General features: G+C 41.4%; 1 protein-coding gene and 2 long non-coding RNA genes across 3 annotated transcripts; 1 reads left to right on the forward strand and 2 right to left on the reverse strand.

The window, feature by feature from the left end:
- Positions 1-506: 506 nt before the first annotated feature.
- LOC103707168 (uncharacterized) lies at positions 507-2,753 on the reverse strand. The gene is made up of 3 exons (XR_005511677.3): positions 2,364-2,753; positions 1,654-1,701; positions 507-745 (listed from the first exon to the last, which is right to left on the reverse strand). It is a non-coding gene; the product is annotated as an uncharacterized LOC103707168 (long non-coding RNA).
- A 6,959-nt stretch (positions 2,754-9,712) lies between these two features.
- On the forward strand, positions 9,713-14,365 carry LOC149768646 (receptor-like serine/threonine-protein kinase SD1-8). Its single transcript, XM_089931079.1, has 7 exons — positions 9,713-11,119; positions 11,989-12,108; positions 12,185-12,348; positions 12,509-12,719; positions 13,309-13,546; positions 13,624-13,774; positions 13,863-14,365. Exons 1-7 carry the CDS (start codon positions 9,826-9,828, stop codon positions 14,169-14,171), a joined length of 2,487 nt encoding a protein of 828 aa, XP_089787205.1. The 5' UTR covers positions 9,713-9,825; the 3' UTR covers positions 14,172-14,365.
- On the reverse strand, positions 12,714-16,688 carry LOC149768647 (uncharacterized). The gene is made up of 2 exons (XR_016413453.1): positions 15,667-16,688; positions 12,714-14,271 (listed from the first exon to the last, which is right to left on the reverse strand). It is a non-coding gene; the product is annotated as an uncharacterized LOC149768647 (long non-coding RNA).
- Between the last annotated feature and the right edge of the window lie 937 nt (positions 16,689-17,625).

Genomic DNA, 17,625 nt, shown 5'->3' on the forward strand with positions numbered 1-17,625 from the left:
AGTAGTCAAATGGCAACCAAGAAAGGCAAGTAACGAGCAATCCTAGGGGAAAGAACCTTGGCAATAATTTTACAAAGACTATTCGGTAAACAATAAGATCCTTGAGAGTGAGAACACATTTTAGAAATGACCTGATAGACTTACTGTCAGCAAGTGACCTTCCAGATATACTTAATGGTTAGCATATGCTTAGCTATATCTTTCGATTTTTCAATGAGGAACTTGTATCTTTCAACAGCCAACACAGGATTTCATCTACTATTGCCTTTGTGCTAGCTAAGTGCAAATCTGTAACTCCATTTTCTGTTTGAAGCATGAGGCACATTTTAGTAAAGATTTTCTTTTTGTGTGCTCCAATTTTCATACTTCTCTACTTAGCAGTTAGAGATTTTTAGTTTGGTTCTTGGATAGTGCATTACCAAAAATCTGAATCTGTCACGCCCCGAATCCGGATATGATTTTTCGCACCCCAGATCTGATTTATGACACGGCCGTGCTATTGTAGGTTGCTGCCCACAATAGCACGAAGCCCATGATAACAGTTTTATTTCATGAAATAAGACCCAATCTGATCAAATTTATTTACTAATCATAAAAAAGCAAGTACAGAGCATCTAAATCAAATACTTGAGTTTGCAATATTACAACCTAAACTTATTAACATAGATATTTCTAAGAGTCCCTGTAACTATGCTTCAACTCCAATTTTCATTTACTCTTTTCCGCTCCTAATCGCCTTAATTATCTGAAATAAATAAAAGAAAACAACAGGAGGGGTATGAGCTTGCTACTCAGTAAGTAACCATGTACTATCTTATTAGATCAAGCATAATTTTTCTCACGCCAATGCATCATTTGAAGAACTTAACAGAAAATAAAGCATTTCACAGATAAATTATTCAAAACAAGTTATAAAGCAAAATATGCTCCAACCATGCAAGTTCATAAACATGATAATGCAAGTCATATAAAAATGCTGCCATTCATCCATACTTTATAAATCTTACTCTCAGACGGATGTGCTGCTATGGTCACTATAATCCCATGACAGGGTTCGTATTCGTAGTCAACGAGTTTTATAACTTATTCTTATTCGTTACCAACTTTAACCTGTTGGCAGAGGGCCATATTCGTTGGATGCTAGCTCCAGGGGGGTCGACTGACCTCTATTTTTAGAGGTGGGCATAGCTATATGAGAGTTCATAAATTATTATTCTTTTTCATAAATCATACTTCCATACATAGGTTGAAAAATGACAAATGGCATCGTAATGTATAAAATTCATGATCATGCCATAAATCTCATTTTCATGCAATTTATCATAACCATAATTCATCGTAATGTATAAAATTCATGATCATGCCACAAATCTTATTTTCATGCAATTTATCATAACCATAATTCATCGTAATATTAAAATTCATGATTATGCCACAAATCTCATTTTCATGCAATTTATCATAACCATAATTTATACTCAAATATTCATGAAGGATGCAATTTAATCAGACTCATGAATCACATGCAATCATATGCTTGATCATACTTTTAAGAAAATACATCATAACAAATATATTTTTCATTATTTTATTCTTACAATTAAATAGTAATTTTTTAAAAAAATTAATAACATCAGTGCCAGGGTTACTTACCTCAATTTGCCCACACAACCCTAATCTCGTCCGTCAAATTCTCTATACCTATCAAACAGTTCCAGATGCATTATTAAATTAAAACTCTAACATGGACCTGAATAAATCTCAAGTCCCAACCGGATAATTTGGACTAAAATCCTACGTATTCACTATTTATTTACGTTTTTTTTTCTTTTCTTTTTCTTTCCTTTCCTTTTCTTTTCCTTCTTTTCTTTTTCCTTCTTCTCTTTTTCTTTTCCTTCTCTTCTTTTCTTTTTCTTTTCTTCTTTTTTTTTTCCTCCTTCCCGAAACTTCTTCTCCTTCTTTCTTCTTTCTTTTTCTTCTCCTCCTCTTCTCTTTTTCCCGACTTCTTCTCCTCCCCCCTTTCTTGTTGTTTCTTCGCTCATGAAGGGAAAAGGGCGAGCTCGTCGGAATGCTCGGGGAGGAACGGGCAGCGGCCAGCGGCGCCCCCGGCGGGCCAACGGCACCTGCAGTGCCTGCGGCGCCCGTGGCCGCAGCCGCTCCTGGGGCCGCGCTTGCAGCCCGTGGCCATGGCGTGCGGCCGGCGCCTGCAGCAGCACGGCTGTGCCTGCGGCCGGCGCCCATGGTGAGTCCCCCCCTTCCCTTTCTTCTCTCTTTCTTTCTTTCTTCTTCTATTTGATCTATCCTCCCGAGTGGATCGAGAGGAGGAAAGGCAGTAAAGAAAAGGAGGAATGGATGGATCTTACCTTACCAATGAGAGCAGGGGCGCGGGTGGTGAAGTCCGACGAGGAGAGGCGCTGGTGGAGGATACCGGAGGTAGAACCCAGCATGAGTGAGGACGGTGGCGAACATCAGGCTGCCGGAGTGCCTAGATCTGGCAACATCCTGGTCCGAGGAAAAGGAGAAAATAGGGAGGAGGGGGGTCTCGGATCGGGTGAGCTATCGGGGGCTTTTATATCCCTCTCTGGGGAAGAAAGAAAATGGCTGTGGCTCGTTCACCGCCGTGATGCTCGCGGTGGTTGAGCAGAATCAGAGGCCATTCAAGAGGCCACGATATTTCCGCTCCAGTCTCGCCCCCGTTACCCCGAGGAAGAAGACCAGAGGATTGCATCGCGATCCCTTGTCTAGTTCTCTTCTTCAACCATGGGCTGAAACCGGTTGGGTCCGCCGGCTTCGGCCCGATTGGCCCATTTTGGGCCGGTTATTACATTCTCCCCTCCTTAATAAAAATTTCGTCCTCGAAATTTACAAAATCTAGTCTTTTCAAATTTAGCGATGTTCAGCCCATTGAGTAACATAAATTTAAGATCTCATTCTCTTTGATCAAAATCAGTGAGATATATGACTCTTGATCAAGTGTCAAAAATTTTATACATATGAGTAAGATTAGCACTAGATAAGTGACTAACTAAAATCTAAGATTGCAATCATTATCTTGATGCAAGTTTATACTAGGTCAGATTGGGATCATTTCACAACAAGATTGATAAAATTAATTGTATTTGAGATAGATCTCGGAATAAAATAGATTTCATGCACTTATTATGGTAGAGTACTAACCCCACAAAAAATACCGACCGGCCTTAATCAGAGTCAAATCATTAAATGGTTAGTAATGTGATTCACAAAATGAACATGTAATAATGATCATTAGACAGCAATGGATATCATGATTATCGTGAGAATCAACAACATTCTTCTCCACTAGAAAACTAACTTAAGTTTTCCGAAAATTCTACTTATCAATACAACTTCATTATTAGATCTTATCAAAAGAATAAGGTACGATACTTTCAAATTTGATTCTTTTGGTAGGTGATTTAAATCAAACTTTTCTTTCCTAATCGAAAATCAACGTCTTAATTCTGAATAAAAACATCAAGTTTCTTCGTCAAAATATCAATTTCTCTCGATTAACCGATCTATCACAAGATTAGGTCATAAACAACTCTAATCCACCCTTGTTAGATATTCATTAAAGTCGATTGACAAGCTCAATTTCTTTTAATCAGATAGAAGGTTGATATTATTTGAAAAAAAAAAAATTCAAGCTTCAGATTTAGGAGAAAGGAGGTCTATACCAACATATTCCAGATCCAAGATCAAAATCGATGATCCATTAATTCTAGACAAAAGATGCTAAGAATTTTTTAGCACGACATAAAATTGGAGAACCCAAGATAGCACAGCGACATCCAAAAAATCAAAACATTTTCCTTTTATTTATCCAGAAAGTCCTACTACATAAAAAAAATAGATCAAATCTTTTATTATTAAAACTTTCCGAATCAAAGGGATAATACTTCTGACCAACTTAGATAAATAATTCAGACCACTATGTTTTTGCTACGCACTCTGATTCAAAACATCAAAATCCTTTGGATTCACTAATAACTTTTGATCAAAATACTACTTGTCTATGAATATTTAATACCTCATTTCTCTGCCTTTTGCATATCATTTTGATGAACTTGTTTCTCTTCTTTGATTTCTTCCTTGTTCGTAGTAGAAACCTTCTTTTTTTTTTGGTCAAAACATCAACTAATATTTATTTGATTGATTTATTGCAGGATCATAAACTACTGCACTTTATCCATAGTAGAACAATTGAGCCTCAAATATTTTTCAAGATTGATAATTATTCTCAAAATTTACTAAATGACTTTCAATCAAAATACCAATTTTGCATTGTAATTTGAAAAGATCTAATATTTCATATTCCAAGTAAACAAAGGAAAAACTCTTAAGTTTCATCCTCAAATATATTTTCTTTCTATATAACAGTTTCATGCATAATTGTCATTCATATTTCATCCTCGAAGAATATAAAATTTTTTCTTGTCCAAGTCTTAAACAACTTATGAATGAACCCAATCTCTGATACCAAATATCACGCCCCCGCCTGCGCGGAGCACGTGAGGCACCCAGTGCCCACGTGGGGGCTACATGAGGGGGGAACACGGGGCTCCCCTGCCAGATATTGTCCAGTTTCGGGGCTTCATGCAAGCATCCTTCACCCCTCCCCGATTTTGTTTTCCACCCAAAACGCGTCTGCAGGATTAGGAGACACCCACCTCATATGCCCAGGCTCTGGAACGAGTCTTTCCGATGTGAGACTATTGGGCTTCACAATCTTTCCACCATCGGACAAGAGCCGTCCTCGGCTCTGATAGAATCTAGATAATTATGAATAGATTTCCCTTGTTCTTAACAAAAGAATCAGTTGTTCTGAAGCCAACGTTGGTAGATCATGTAACGACACCGGTCCCTAGCCAAAGCCTTCCTAATGTACACTCGGTATGGGACTAAACATATGCCTATACATGTCCTCACGTACTCCTCACATTTGATTAAGTGTTGGTGTTCTTGTCAGTAAAAGGGTCTAAACACAAAAGCATGACTGGGTCATAACTATCCTAGAACGACCGGTGATGCAATGTCCATTAGCCATGTATGCCATGAGTGCGGTTGACTTCAATACAATTTATGACGACTCAAGATTTCATCCAGAAAAACTATCCAGGAGATTATTATTTGAGGTCCTTTATCTTGTATTAATATCCAAAACCTCCCCAGCACACTCCTAATATGGGACCAAACACACATCTATGTGGATCCACTAAGTTCAAATATCAGCAATAAAGGTTGTAAACTAATTCAAAAGATATATTTGATTATGGATTTGATCCTGATCCCATACAATAGGGAACGGATCTATATGATCATGAGTTTACTAATGTTTACTTCATAAAGATTTTGCTAATGTTTTTGGTATGTTGATTGTGTTATTTACTAGGGTGAACTTGGAGATGGACAGGAAATTGCAGTGAAAAGACTAGCTAAAACTTCAGTACAAGGCCTCGATGAATTCAAAAACGAGGTTGTGCTAATTGCCAAACTTCAACACAGGAATCTTGTGCGGCTGGTGGGTTGCTGCATTCGAGGAGAGGAAAGAATGTTGATATATGAGTATATGGTCAACAAAAGTTTGGATTTCTTCTCATTACAAGGGAATAAAGGGGATTCCCCTTGCATCCACTCTGATAAAATAGGATGACATTCGAGGACAAGTCTTGAAACCAAACGTTTTCATCTTGCTCGATACCCGCAATATGGGCCGAACAATCTGCTACGCGATTAGCTTCCTGAAGAACCTGTAGGCCGGAGAAGTTGGCCAATGTAGAACAGAGATGCTTGATATATTTCTCAATGCGGGATATTGTGAGTAAGAAAGAGCCGCCTTGAGCTGTGTTTGATTTCTTATTTTGGCCACACACATTCAGAATTAGAATCACACAATGGATAGCCTGAACTCACCGACCATCCTTTCTTGGCAATGACCTCTGCGGTATGAAGCCTGTTCTTCGATGCCAACCAAACAAATACTTTGATTTTCTCAGACAATGCCACTTTCCTAGTGACGCTATAGTAATGGCAAAATAGACCACGGCTGTTAAAAATTTGTAATAGGAATCCGTGGTAAAGGATCCACTTTGAATAAGTTTTCATACTGGGTTATCAGCAATCCTTGACGGTTTGATGTGGGCCAATAGGTCATGCAAGCTATCAAGCTGGGCCATCTGATATTTAGAAAGAGGTCCGAGCAGCTTAATGCTCCAACTGAGATTTCTCAACTCCACTGAGAGGCTACTGAAATATTGATTTTAGTAGCACTAGAGAACATACTAGTTGTAACAACCCAGGATCTCACCCAAAATGGCTAGCCGGAAGGTATTGTTTGGGTTCCTTGATCCTGTATAAGTACCCAAGATCTACCCAGCGAATAACCGATATCGAACTAAACACACGCCCGCACGGGTCCTCACATAATTTATGCGAGGATCCGTGCGGGCGTGTGTTTAGTCCCACATCGGTTATTCGCTGGGTAGATCTTGGGTACTTATACAAGATCAAGGAACCCAATTAATACCTTCCGGCTAACCATTTTGGATCAGGTCCTGAGTTGTGATAAATGGTATCAGAGCGGACCCAGCCTATAACCTATGTGGACTAAAGGACATTGCAGCACGGATCCATTGGGGCTGACTACGGGCCAATCGTGGTGTTTGTGATTAGATTTGAATAGATTTGAACCCTTAGCCTGACGAGGACGTCAGGGCTTGAACGAGGGGAATATGCGAGGACCCATGCGGGCGTGTATTTAGTCCCACATCGGTTATTCACTGGGTAGATCTTGGATACTTATACAGGATCAAGGAACCCAATTAATACCTTCCGGCTAGCCATTTTGGGTGAGGTCTTGAGTTGTGACACTAGTAAAAGGAAAGGGGCCAATCCAAGAGTTTTCCGAAAACCTGATATGATTAGCTTAACCCAATCGAAAACCTGTGTAATTCCACAATGCTGCGAGGTTCTTGCTGAATGCAACCATAGTTTCCATGCCCACTTAGCCAACAAAGCGCGGTTCAGGTTCCTAATATTGTTGATTCTAAAACCCTCTTCTTCCTTTGAGCGGCGAACGCTATTCCAACTCACAAGGTAATGAAATCCGCCGACACTGTCCTTTCCTTTCCAAAGAAAAACTTCCAATCTTGATCAATTCTGTTGACCGCCTATATCTAGGGTTTGAAGATGGACATGAGGTAGGAAGGGAATGCCGAGAGAACGGAGTTGACAAGAGTGACTCTACCTCCCCAAGAGAGCAATCTCCCTTTTTATGCCGTAAGTCTGGTACTCATTTTCTCCAAGAGTGGCATCCAATATTGTTTTAGAATCTATTTATCGTACAGGGGTAAACCAATATGTGTGAATGGAAGAAGCTGGTTTTAATACATTAGAACTACTAGAACTATATAGCAATTAGTTGCACTACGACTTGTAATATTACACCTTTTTTGAATTAGATGATAAGAACCTCACATCGATAATTCAAGCCATTGAATGCAATCTACTTCCTCTAAACTGCTCACACACATATACATGTATATAGTTTTTTGGTGTGCGAGAAATTTAGAGATAGTATAGTATATCCAATAGCTAGATCATTGATATGAGACCTCCATCGTCCGATCTATGACCTAACCAAATTTTAGTGGAGAACAATTCGAATATAGCCAAGTTTCTCTCTTTCTCTTGTAGAACGGTATGCTACTCGGAATAGATCGATTGCGCCGATCCATAGTCCAGAATAAACATCAAACACAAAATAATATTTGCAGAGAATTGAGAGGAGAAAATTTGAGTGGAAGAAAAAAATAGGAGAGTAAATAAATATATTCAAAAGTAAATAGAAACCGAAATAATGAGTTCAAAATCTAGTTTAATTTAAAAGTTAATTTTGATGGCTCTGTAATGGATGATAAGGCTGTAGTAGGTTATGCTATTCGTGTTCACAATGGTCGGTTGATATCAGCAGCAAACAAACTAGTTTGAAAAATCTCAGTATCTTATGCAGAGCTTCTTGCAGCATGGTATGGTATTCACACATCCATATACACTTATGAAGCTTTGCAGGTGTGGGCTGAAGGAGATTCATCTACTATTATCTCCTGGCTCAATTCATCTTATTCCAAAGTGCAGGTTAACCTAGTTTTGAAGGATATTTGGCAGTGGAAGTCTATTGCTACAAATTTCCAAGCCTCGATCCTATGTGTTTCGGCAGCGAATCAAGCAGCTGATTGGATTGCCGCTCAGCCAATCAGATCTCATGAGGTTTCATACCAGGACTATCTCTCAACTCCAGCAGGATCCACAATAAAATTCAGTTGGATTTCGAAGAAGAAAACAGCATCTCGGATTCACTATTTTTTGCAGAAGGTGTGGGGAAAGTTTCCAAGCGAAGACATTTGCTTCAATTAATCTGCAAAAAGTATCAGACGTGCTCTGGAGTCTAAGCAGGTTACTGTCGAGAATGGCTTGATGGTCAATGCAAGGAATTTGGGTACCCCTGGATCATTCGGTTCCCACCAACCAGTTCCTGTCTACGGGCGCCCTTTTCCTTGGGACAATCAAAGTCGGCTTTGAAGATGCCGTAATAAAATAAATAGCAGGAGCTGGATTGCCCACGTGTTTACAGGCCAGTTTGCCGAAAGCTACTACATTTTTGATCAATTTAATAAATAGATTAAGTTTGAATTGATATATTTTAAATCTATTCAATATTCGATTCGGTCAATATTTTGTCGGGCCCAACGCACCTGTCAGCCCTAATAAAAAACATTACGTGTTGACAGATTTGCCCCTCGTGACTCATCAAATTTAAGTGAGAAAACGATACATAACCTAATTATAATTGTGTCCCCAGTCCCCACCCAAACGAGCGTAGTTATGATAATCTCTGACTGACACCCAAAACCAGCTAACAGCAAAGGTGCAGTGTTGAGCCAATCTCCCCATCCACGCCGCCGGTCCCAAGCCCGCCTCGGAAGAACTTTGTCTCTAGGTCTAATTCATGCATCTTCTCCAAGATTCCTGATACAATGCATATGTAATAAGCCCTATGCATTCATAACCACTCAATCATACATGGACGACCTTGATCAGTCGGTCCTACGCAGAGCCGATCCGTAGTCCCCTTCAAAACTCCACAATAATTGATGTTAATGCGAAGCCAGAATACATAATTCCCACCACTAGCATGCAATCGCTTGTACATGTAAGCTTGCTCGGTGAAGGGCCAGGGGAGCCTACGGGCGCTCCACATGAATCGCAAGTGCCCCTTGACCCCGAGAACTGGCGTCTGACTTATTGACGCATGACAGGTATTAATGTCAAGATATGGTTGGTTAATCCGCAGAAAGTTAGGGCTTGTAGTTTCGTTTACGCAACGGCTATGCTTCTGCTTTTCCGATAGGTGTTGCGTCATCGGAGAATTGACAGATGAGTTCGGCTTGTATCTTTCCCGCGAAAGAATGGTTGAGCTTCTTTTCCGACGCTGTCCGTTCGATCTCCCCCAACACAGATATCAAAGCAATCGGACTCATCATTAAACAGGCTGCACGGATCCCGAAGTAAAGATTGCGTGATCCATTGGTGGATTCGTGCGAAGGAAGGTGAATCCTTCCGCGCGAAAAAGATGCAAACCCTACGACAAAATAGCTAGCCTTGACCCCAGACCATGTGGCTGGTTTGCGTTCACACCTCTGAACAACCCATTGCATTTTCTCCAACAAATCAACTCTCAGGGTAAGCAGTACTAGAAGCCTTATAACTTCAGAAGAGTCAAAAGTCCGTAACGTTTTCTTCGACATGGAGCTGTTTGGCAAGATGGGATCGCTGCCTGCAACGCTACTCTTTCTCTTCTTGATCGTTTCTTCTCATTTCTCTCCCTCCATTGGAGGTGACATCCTAACCCCAGGCCAACCCCTCTCCGACGGCCAAGAGTTGATCTCAGCTGGGGAAAGATGTGCCTTAGGCTTCTTCAGCCCTGTCAACACTAGCAATCGCTACGTCGGCATATGGTACAAGGTCTCATCTGATACCATCGTGTGGGTTGCCAATCGCCAGCACCCGATCTCCGAGCGCAACGGTAGCCTGTCGATCGCCGCCAATGGAACTCTCATCATCACCGACCAGAACTCTAAACCCATCTGGTCCTCAGGCTCGTCGGGCCTCGCCAGTCCAGTCGCGCAACTCTTAGACGATGCCAATTTCATCGTTAAAGAGGCTAAGGGTGACGGTAATATTGTTCCAGGGAGCTTTGCATGGCAGAGCTCCGACCACCCGACCGACACTCTGCTCCCAGGAATGAAGTTCGGGTGGAACCTAACGAGTGGCCTCAACCGTAACATCACATCATGGGCCAGTCCTAGCGACCCAGCGCCGGGTCCCTACACCATGTTTCTGGATCTCCATGGCGACCCCCAGATAATTTTGTTGGAAGACTCGAACCAACGGTGGCGCGTCGGACCATGGAACGGGCAAAGATTCAGTGGCATCCCGGATATTATGCGTTATAAGGTCTTCATATTGGACTTTGTCATCAACAACGACGAGGTTTTCTATATGTACAACACCACCAGCATGTCCATCATCGCGAGACTTACCGTGGACTACACCGGCCAGGTCCAACGCCTTGTCTGGCTCAATGACAGCCAAATGTGGAGCGTCTACTTGTCTGAGCCGAAGGACATATGCGATTATGTGTCACAATGCGGGGCTTATGGGGTCTGTAATCCTGACGACTCACCTGTATGTACTTGTTTGCAGGGATTTAAGCCTAGGTCGCCGGAAAATTGGGATCTTAGAGAAGGGAAAGACGGGTGTGTGAGGATGACGGAGCTAGACTGTCGGAACGGGACTGATGGGTTTGTGACAATAGAGGAGACAAAGCTGCCGGACACATCAAGGTCGACGGTGGATAGGAGCATAGGACTGGATGAGTGTAGGGCGTCGTGCTTGAGGAATTGTTCATGCACCGCCTATGCTAGTGCTAATATCAACGGGACCGGATGCATAATTTGGACGACAGAGCTCACTGATATTAGGGTGTATACTTTTGGTGGACAGGATCTCTACGTCCGGCTAGCAGCGGCCGATCTAGGTATGTCTTGTTTCATTTACTGTGGTCAGCAACTGCACACTAGAAAGATTTATACCATTTGATCATCGCAAGCTAAAAATCGGTAGATGTCTGCATCGCCGGTGCCGGTGCAGAAGCCGGTGACGGTTTGTACTGGTTCAAGGGTGGACCTTGTACTCTGTAATAGGGTGTATGCAGTCTAGTTTGTACTATTTGGTGGGAGTCAGGCTTTGATTCCAATCAAAGAATAGGACAGTTTTTTTAATTTGATTCCAGTTTTTGCCCATGAATAGCTATACATAATCCAAAATATTTGATTGCTCGAGTGACTTTTTTAAATTTCATAGTTTGACTTGAATATTCTTATATTAGCAAGCTTTATTTTTTTTAAGCAATCACGATTCACATTTAAATCCTATTAGAAACTCTTTCGTTGCATTACGAGCTGTGCTCATTGTACCCATAGAATATAAATACCACATTCAAGTATTCATGGTAGGATTAGAAGTAAGTCTGGGCCATCTCGAGGTTTGTCGGGCCACAAAATTTGGATCAGGTATGGAGTAAAAATTAGAGCTCGTAGACTTTTCGCTCATCTGAAAGGAACCTTTAAGTAGGGTCGCTCAGAACACCATGCTCCAGGCTCAAATTAGAAGTTTTCAGTCTTGTCCCCATTTAAAAGTTTTGTTAAAAACCCAAACTCAAACCAACTAATTGATAACTTGGTCTAACCCATTTAAACTCGGGCTAAGCCAAGCAACCAATATTCATCCCAATTTATATCTGGAACTTCTTGAAGATCCAAAAAGAAAAAAAGAAATTCTAAAAAAACAAAAAGAAAAACAAAGGAAGATTCATCATGTACTTATAGGACGGTGCTGATGTTTTAGGCCTGGAATCAGATCATTCGCATTCACGTACCATAGCTGGGATTGTGGTGGGCTCTGTTGCGGGGATTCTGCTGCTTTCTTCGGTGGGCATTTGTGTTTGGATGAAGAGGAGAAGAACAGGTAAATTTAGTCCACCTCGCAATATGCAACCACGACATGAGTAGTGAGTACTTATTAATTGTGACTACTGCGGCAGTTTCCTTAGGTGCCATTCCCTTTGCTAGTCACCGCAACAACGAATACAAGGACGGCAAGGACTGGGACCTTCCTCTATTTGATCTGGGGACAATCATTGCAGCGACGGACAACTTCTCAATCGAAAACAAGCTTGGAAAGGGTGGCTTCGGTCCCGTGTACAAGGTATTTTCATGGTTTACCAACTGAGCTTAGTAGAGTGTCACCATGTAGGTCTCAGTCGACATAGGGTCCTAAATTCAGCACTCTGAATACAATGTTGCGTTCATACTGCCTCAAAATTTAGTACTCTTAAGTATAGCAATGCTAAATGTGGTGATTTCAGGGAATGCTTGGGGAGGAGCAAGAAATAGCTGTGAAGAGGCTTTCAAAGACTTCGACACAGGGCGCTGATGAATTCATGAATGAAGTGATGCTGATTGCTAAGCTTCAGCACCGAAACCTAGTTCGGCTTCTAGGTTGCTGCACTCAAGGAGAGGAAAGGATGCTAGTATATGAATACATGCCTAATAAAAGCTTGGACGCCTTCATCTTTGGTTAGTTAATCTTCTGTTCTCTTCCTTATCTTTGTTTCCCATTCTTGATTAGATTAAGAAAATCACAGCATAATCGATACCTTCTAATGCCTAGTTCAACAGTTCAAGAAAATAGTAAGTTCAATAAATTCTAACCTTTGCCCTGAATTAATAACCCACTTTGTTGATCAAATGGAAGAGTACTGGAAATCGAAAAGACATAGCTGGGCACACTCATCTGAAAATGAACCTTGAGGTTGTGTCACTCAAAGCACCACGCTCTAGGTTAAAATTAAAGTTCTTGGTTGTGACAATTAGAGAGTGGCTGGCCTTGTGGAGGTGGCTAACTTCATGGAGCTTAAGCATGTTACAATGATTCTTCTGAATGTACCACCATACTATAGTCAATCTTTGTAGACAAGTCAATACCAGGTTTTAACATTAACCGGTATATTTGTGTCATCGTTTCTTTAACTCTTGGGGTAAATGCATGTGTAAGCTTGCTTTATTTGCTACAATTAGAAAAAAAAAAAACAATCTGAGGCAGACCGATATTCCGTTTCTTTATTATTTGCGCAAGTATGGCGAACATAAAGTAAACTTTGGGCAGATAAAGATAAAGGTGTGCTACTGGATTGGCAAACCCGCTTCAACATTATAGAAGGGATTGCTCAAGGTCTTCTCTACCTACACCGAGACTCGAGACTTAGAATTATACACAGGGATCTTAAAGCTAGTAACATTCTTCTTGATAAAGATATGAACCCTAAAATATCAGACTTCGGGTTGGCAAGAATATTTCGAGAGGATGAGACGGCACTAAATACTCGGAGAGTTGTGGGGACGTAGTAAGTATTATTTACCTTTCATTGTTGAGATATTTATTCTTCAAAAAAAAAAGTATTCATCTTAATGATACATGCAGTGGATACATGTCTCCTGAGTATGCCATGGATGGTGTCTTCTCGGTGAAATCTGATGTATTCAGCTTTGGTGTCTTAGTACTTGAAATCATTAGCGGCAAGAAGAACAGAGGCATTTCCATATCCGAGTATGAAGGAAACCTTCTAGCACATGTAAGACTGAAAAAATAATAGTTAAATCTGTTCATATGTTCCCCTTGTTTTTCATTAAATCATGATGGTGATGTAATATTTCTTTCAGGCATGGAGTTTATGGATGCATGGTAATGGCTTCGAACTAGTAGATAAATCAATCAGCAACTCAATTTCCATGGTTGAAGCCTTGAACTCCATAAAGGTTGGCTTATTGTGTGTTCAAGAATGTCCAAAAGATAGGCCGACGATGTCTTCTGTGGTATTGATGTTGAGCAGCAAGAATGCATCCTTAACCGATCCTAAACATCCTGGTTTTTTTCCAACAAGAGCTTCCTCGACAACCGAGTCATCAAAAAGCAAGACAAACTCAGCAAGTATAAATGAATTATCGGTTACAATAGTTGAAGGTCGATGACTGTTAGATCGAGGTGGTAAAATTTTTTCATACTAGAGACAAGCTATGAAAAGTTCTTGTTCTTTCAGTGTCCATGCTTTCCTTTGAACTATCTCAAGTCCTAATCACAAGTTAGGAGTCCATTAGTGTAAATTAGTTATACTAGGTATTTTGTATAATATTTTGAAAATAATCGAAAAAACTATAAATTTAAATTGTTGTTCATCCAAAAGAAGGCAACAAAGCATATTCTCGTTTAAATCTTAAAATAGTGACCATGAGGGAGAGCTAAAATTTGTTGCTAGTTTGGATTCACCAGCTGAAAAAAGAAGCAGAATATCCTACAAATAGGGGAAATGACCATTTCCAAGATTCCTATGTATAAATGGCCAACATTTCTCGGATGATTGGTTCATGTATGAAATAAAAGTGGATCAATTGGGGAAGAGCTCGAATGGAGACGATTGACCATGAAAGGTAATGGGCCCATGGTAAGATGTAACATGGTACCAACTTTCTTTCTAGAAAAAAAAAGTAGTGACTTTGAGAACTTCAGCAAATTGCAACATCTTATTTTCGTACGGTGACAATTTATATTAAGCGTGCAAACAGATCGGATCGGACGGAGTCATGAGTGATCCAGATCCAACTCGGCCCATGTTCAGGTCCCAATTTTAGGCTCAGACTCAACCCAATAGAAGATCGGGTCAGGTCGAGTCGGGTCCATAGCTACAAATCATAAGGCAAGGACTCGATCAGGGCTAGGGTTAACTAACATGGTTCATCAATTAAGGTTTCAAAGACATCGAGTCGGAGTGATCGGTCCAATAGGCAGCCCGGGCACCAGGACAAAATCGGGGCTTTTATAGGGATCAACTTGGATTTGTAGATCAAGTTGACAGGACCAGATATTGGGTTCCTTGGACATTCTAGAGAGAGAAAGTAGGAAGTGGAGAGAGGAGAAAGAAAGTAGAGAGAAAAAGTGGAGAGAGGAGGGTAGAGAGAAGAGAGAGGAAATAAGAGAGAGAGAGGGACCGGTCGGTCTCTCTGTCTCCTCCCCTTCTTCTTCTTCTTTAGTCCTTTCTTTCTTCTTTCTTCCTTCTTCCTCGGTAAAACGAAAGATAGAGAGGATGGCTTGGCTGTGGTCATGTGGTCCGGTGAGGTGACGACCGGAGATGGTGGAGGGTAGTGTTGGGCAGCTGGCGGCGGTGGCCGACCGGCCGAAGCCAACCCAAAACAGGGCCGAACAGGGAAGGTTTTGGGCTTGATTGTCCTCAAATACCCAGCCTGCTCGCCGGCGGCTGGGTATTGACTCCAACCCGGGGCAAATGCAAGGAAGGGCTGAGGCCCTCGGCGACGAACGCCGGCGGCGGCGGCGGTCGAATAAGGGGAAGAAAAACAGGGGAAAACCATGGTTCTCTTTGCCGGTCGATTTCCGGCTGCTTTCTCGGCCGGCGAACATGGATCCCAATCGTGGGAAGAAGAAGAAGAAATGGAAGGGAGGCGAGAGCGTTACCTCTGCTCTAGTGGCATCTGACGGCCCTAATTTCTGGTGGCACAAGTTCGAGCAGCCGTGAGCTCTACCGGAGAAAAGAGAGAGGAGAGAAAAAGGAACAAAGGAAGGGAAGGAGAGGAGAACGGAAGGGAGATGGAGGAGGAAGAAGGAAAGAGGAAGAGGAGGAGGAAGAGGCCGTGGGAGATCGGTGGAGTCGGTGGTTTTTATACCCCACCCGGAGTGGATAAGGATGAATGGCCGTTGGCTGCTCGGACAGGGGATCACGATCCCTGTTCTTCCCTTCTTGTTTTTTTCTCTTCTAGCTTCTGAAGCAGAAGCAGGCTGCAAAAGAGGCAATAAAATGTATAAAGGTGGGTCATCCATGTGTGCAAAAACGCCCGGAAGATCGACCATCGATGTCATTTATAGTGTTTATGTTGGGTAGTGATAGCGCGGCATTACCAAATCCTAAACAACTTGGTTTTGTTACAGGAAGACTTCCCCTTGAAGTAGAGTCATCTTCAAGCCAGCAAGATTCATGTACACTGAATAATATGTCAGTTACAATGTTACAAGGCTGATAGCTTGATAGATTTTGTTGATTTTTGTAGAAAATATGAAAGGCAAAGCTTGCTAATTAACTCAACGGAGCTTATCTGGACCAGACATGAGGATTTGGATCATGTTGATTTTGGTGGAAGAGATTGTTGTAGGTGTATTTTCTTTTGTTCTTTGTTTTTTTCCACATTAAAGTCCAAGAAGTATTATATTTGGGTTAAATGGTGATGATGTTTTTTTTTTTTGAACAATAGGGAGGAGCTGATTTTTGTTCCATTTAGAATCTGTTTCTCTAAAAATAATTTACAACATAGCTTTGGAGGGATATTGCGAGTATTCATTGCCACTAATCCATGTCACCATAGTTTTGGATCTCCCTCCAAGATGTCCATACCAGGCAACCCTTCAAGCCAACCGCCGGCGATGAAACGCCATCAACATCACTCGTAACCGCTTCCATCCTCTCCGTAACCGCGTTTCCTGAAGCTTTTACTTGGGGCCCATGGATCATGGTTGTTGAGGCTTAATGAACTCCAAACGGGCCGGCAAGCCATGTTGGGCTGCACTTTGGGTCACAATAGAAGATGATGAGAGCCCACGTATTTACAGGCCCGTTTGCAGCAACCTCCATATGTGCATCTAGTTTGAGTAAGAAAGAGCCGTCTTGAGCTTCGTTTGATTTCTTATGTTGAGCAAACATCACATCTATGGGCTGCTGTATGAGGCTCTCACGCAAAGCTGACATGCAATACGATGTTTTCGATGTATCCAAAGATCCGTGTCAAATTTCACTCGGAATGCACGATCACTTTTTCATGAATTATTGCTCTCTCGACAATCATCCTACATTGGATGCCATCTCATGTCAACCATTATATGCAGGGCCGGCCCAATCCTTAGGCGACTTAGGCGGTCGCCTAAGGTCTCGGCCCAAAGAAGGTCCACCGTAGAAAACATTTTAAGAACAAATTGGAAAGGAAAACGGCCATTCTATGAGTTCGTCTTAATCCGGCCTACTGTAAGGAAGGTCTCAAAGACCAAATAGCCTTAGGTCTCCAAATATATTGAGCTGTTCATGATCATATGTATATTTATTCTTTAGGAATTCAGAGCCAGACTATACAATGATCAACTTGAACTCAACGACCATTCTTTCTTGACGAGAACCTCTCCTGGATGAAGCCTGTTCTTCGAGGCCAACCAAACAAATCCTTTGATTTTCTCAGGCAATGCTAACCAAACAAATACTTTGAGTACAGACAAGTTTCTCTCTCTTTTGTAAAATGGTATGCTACTTAGAGTAAATCAATTGCGTCGGTCCATGATTAAGAACATACGTCAAACACGAAATGATATTTGCAGAAAATTGAAAATAATAATAATAATAGAAAAAAATTAGGAGAGTAAAGAAATGTATTAAAA

Source organism: Phoenix dactylifera, chromosome 1, assembly GCF_051530095.1.
Source record: "Phoenix dactylifera cultivar Ajwa chromosome 1, Ajwa_hap1_PhDact_Kaust_v1.1, whole genome shotgun sequence".
NCBI lineage: Eukaryota > Viridiplantae > Streptophyta > Magnoliopsida > Arecales > Arecaceae > Phoenix > Phoenix dactylifera.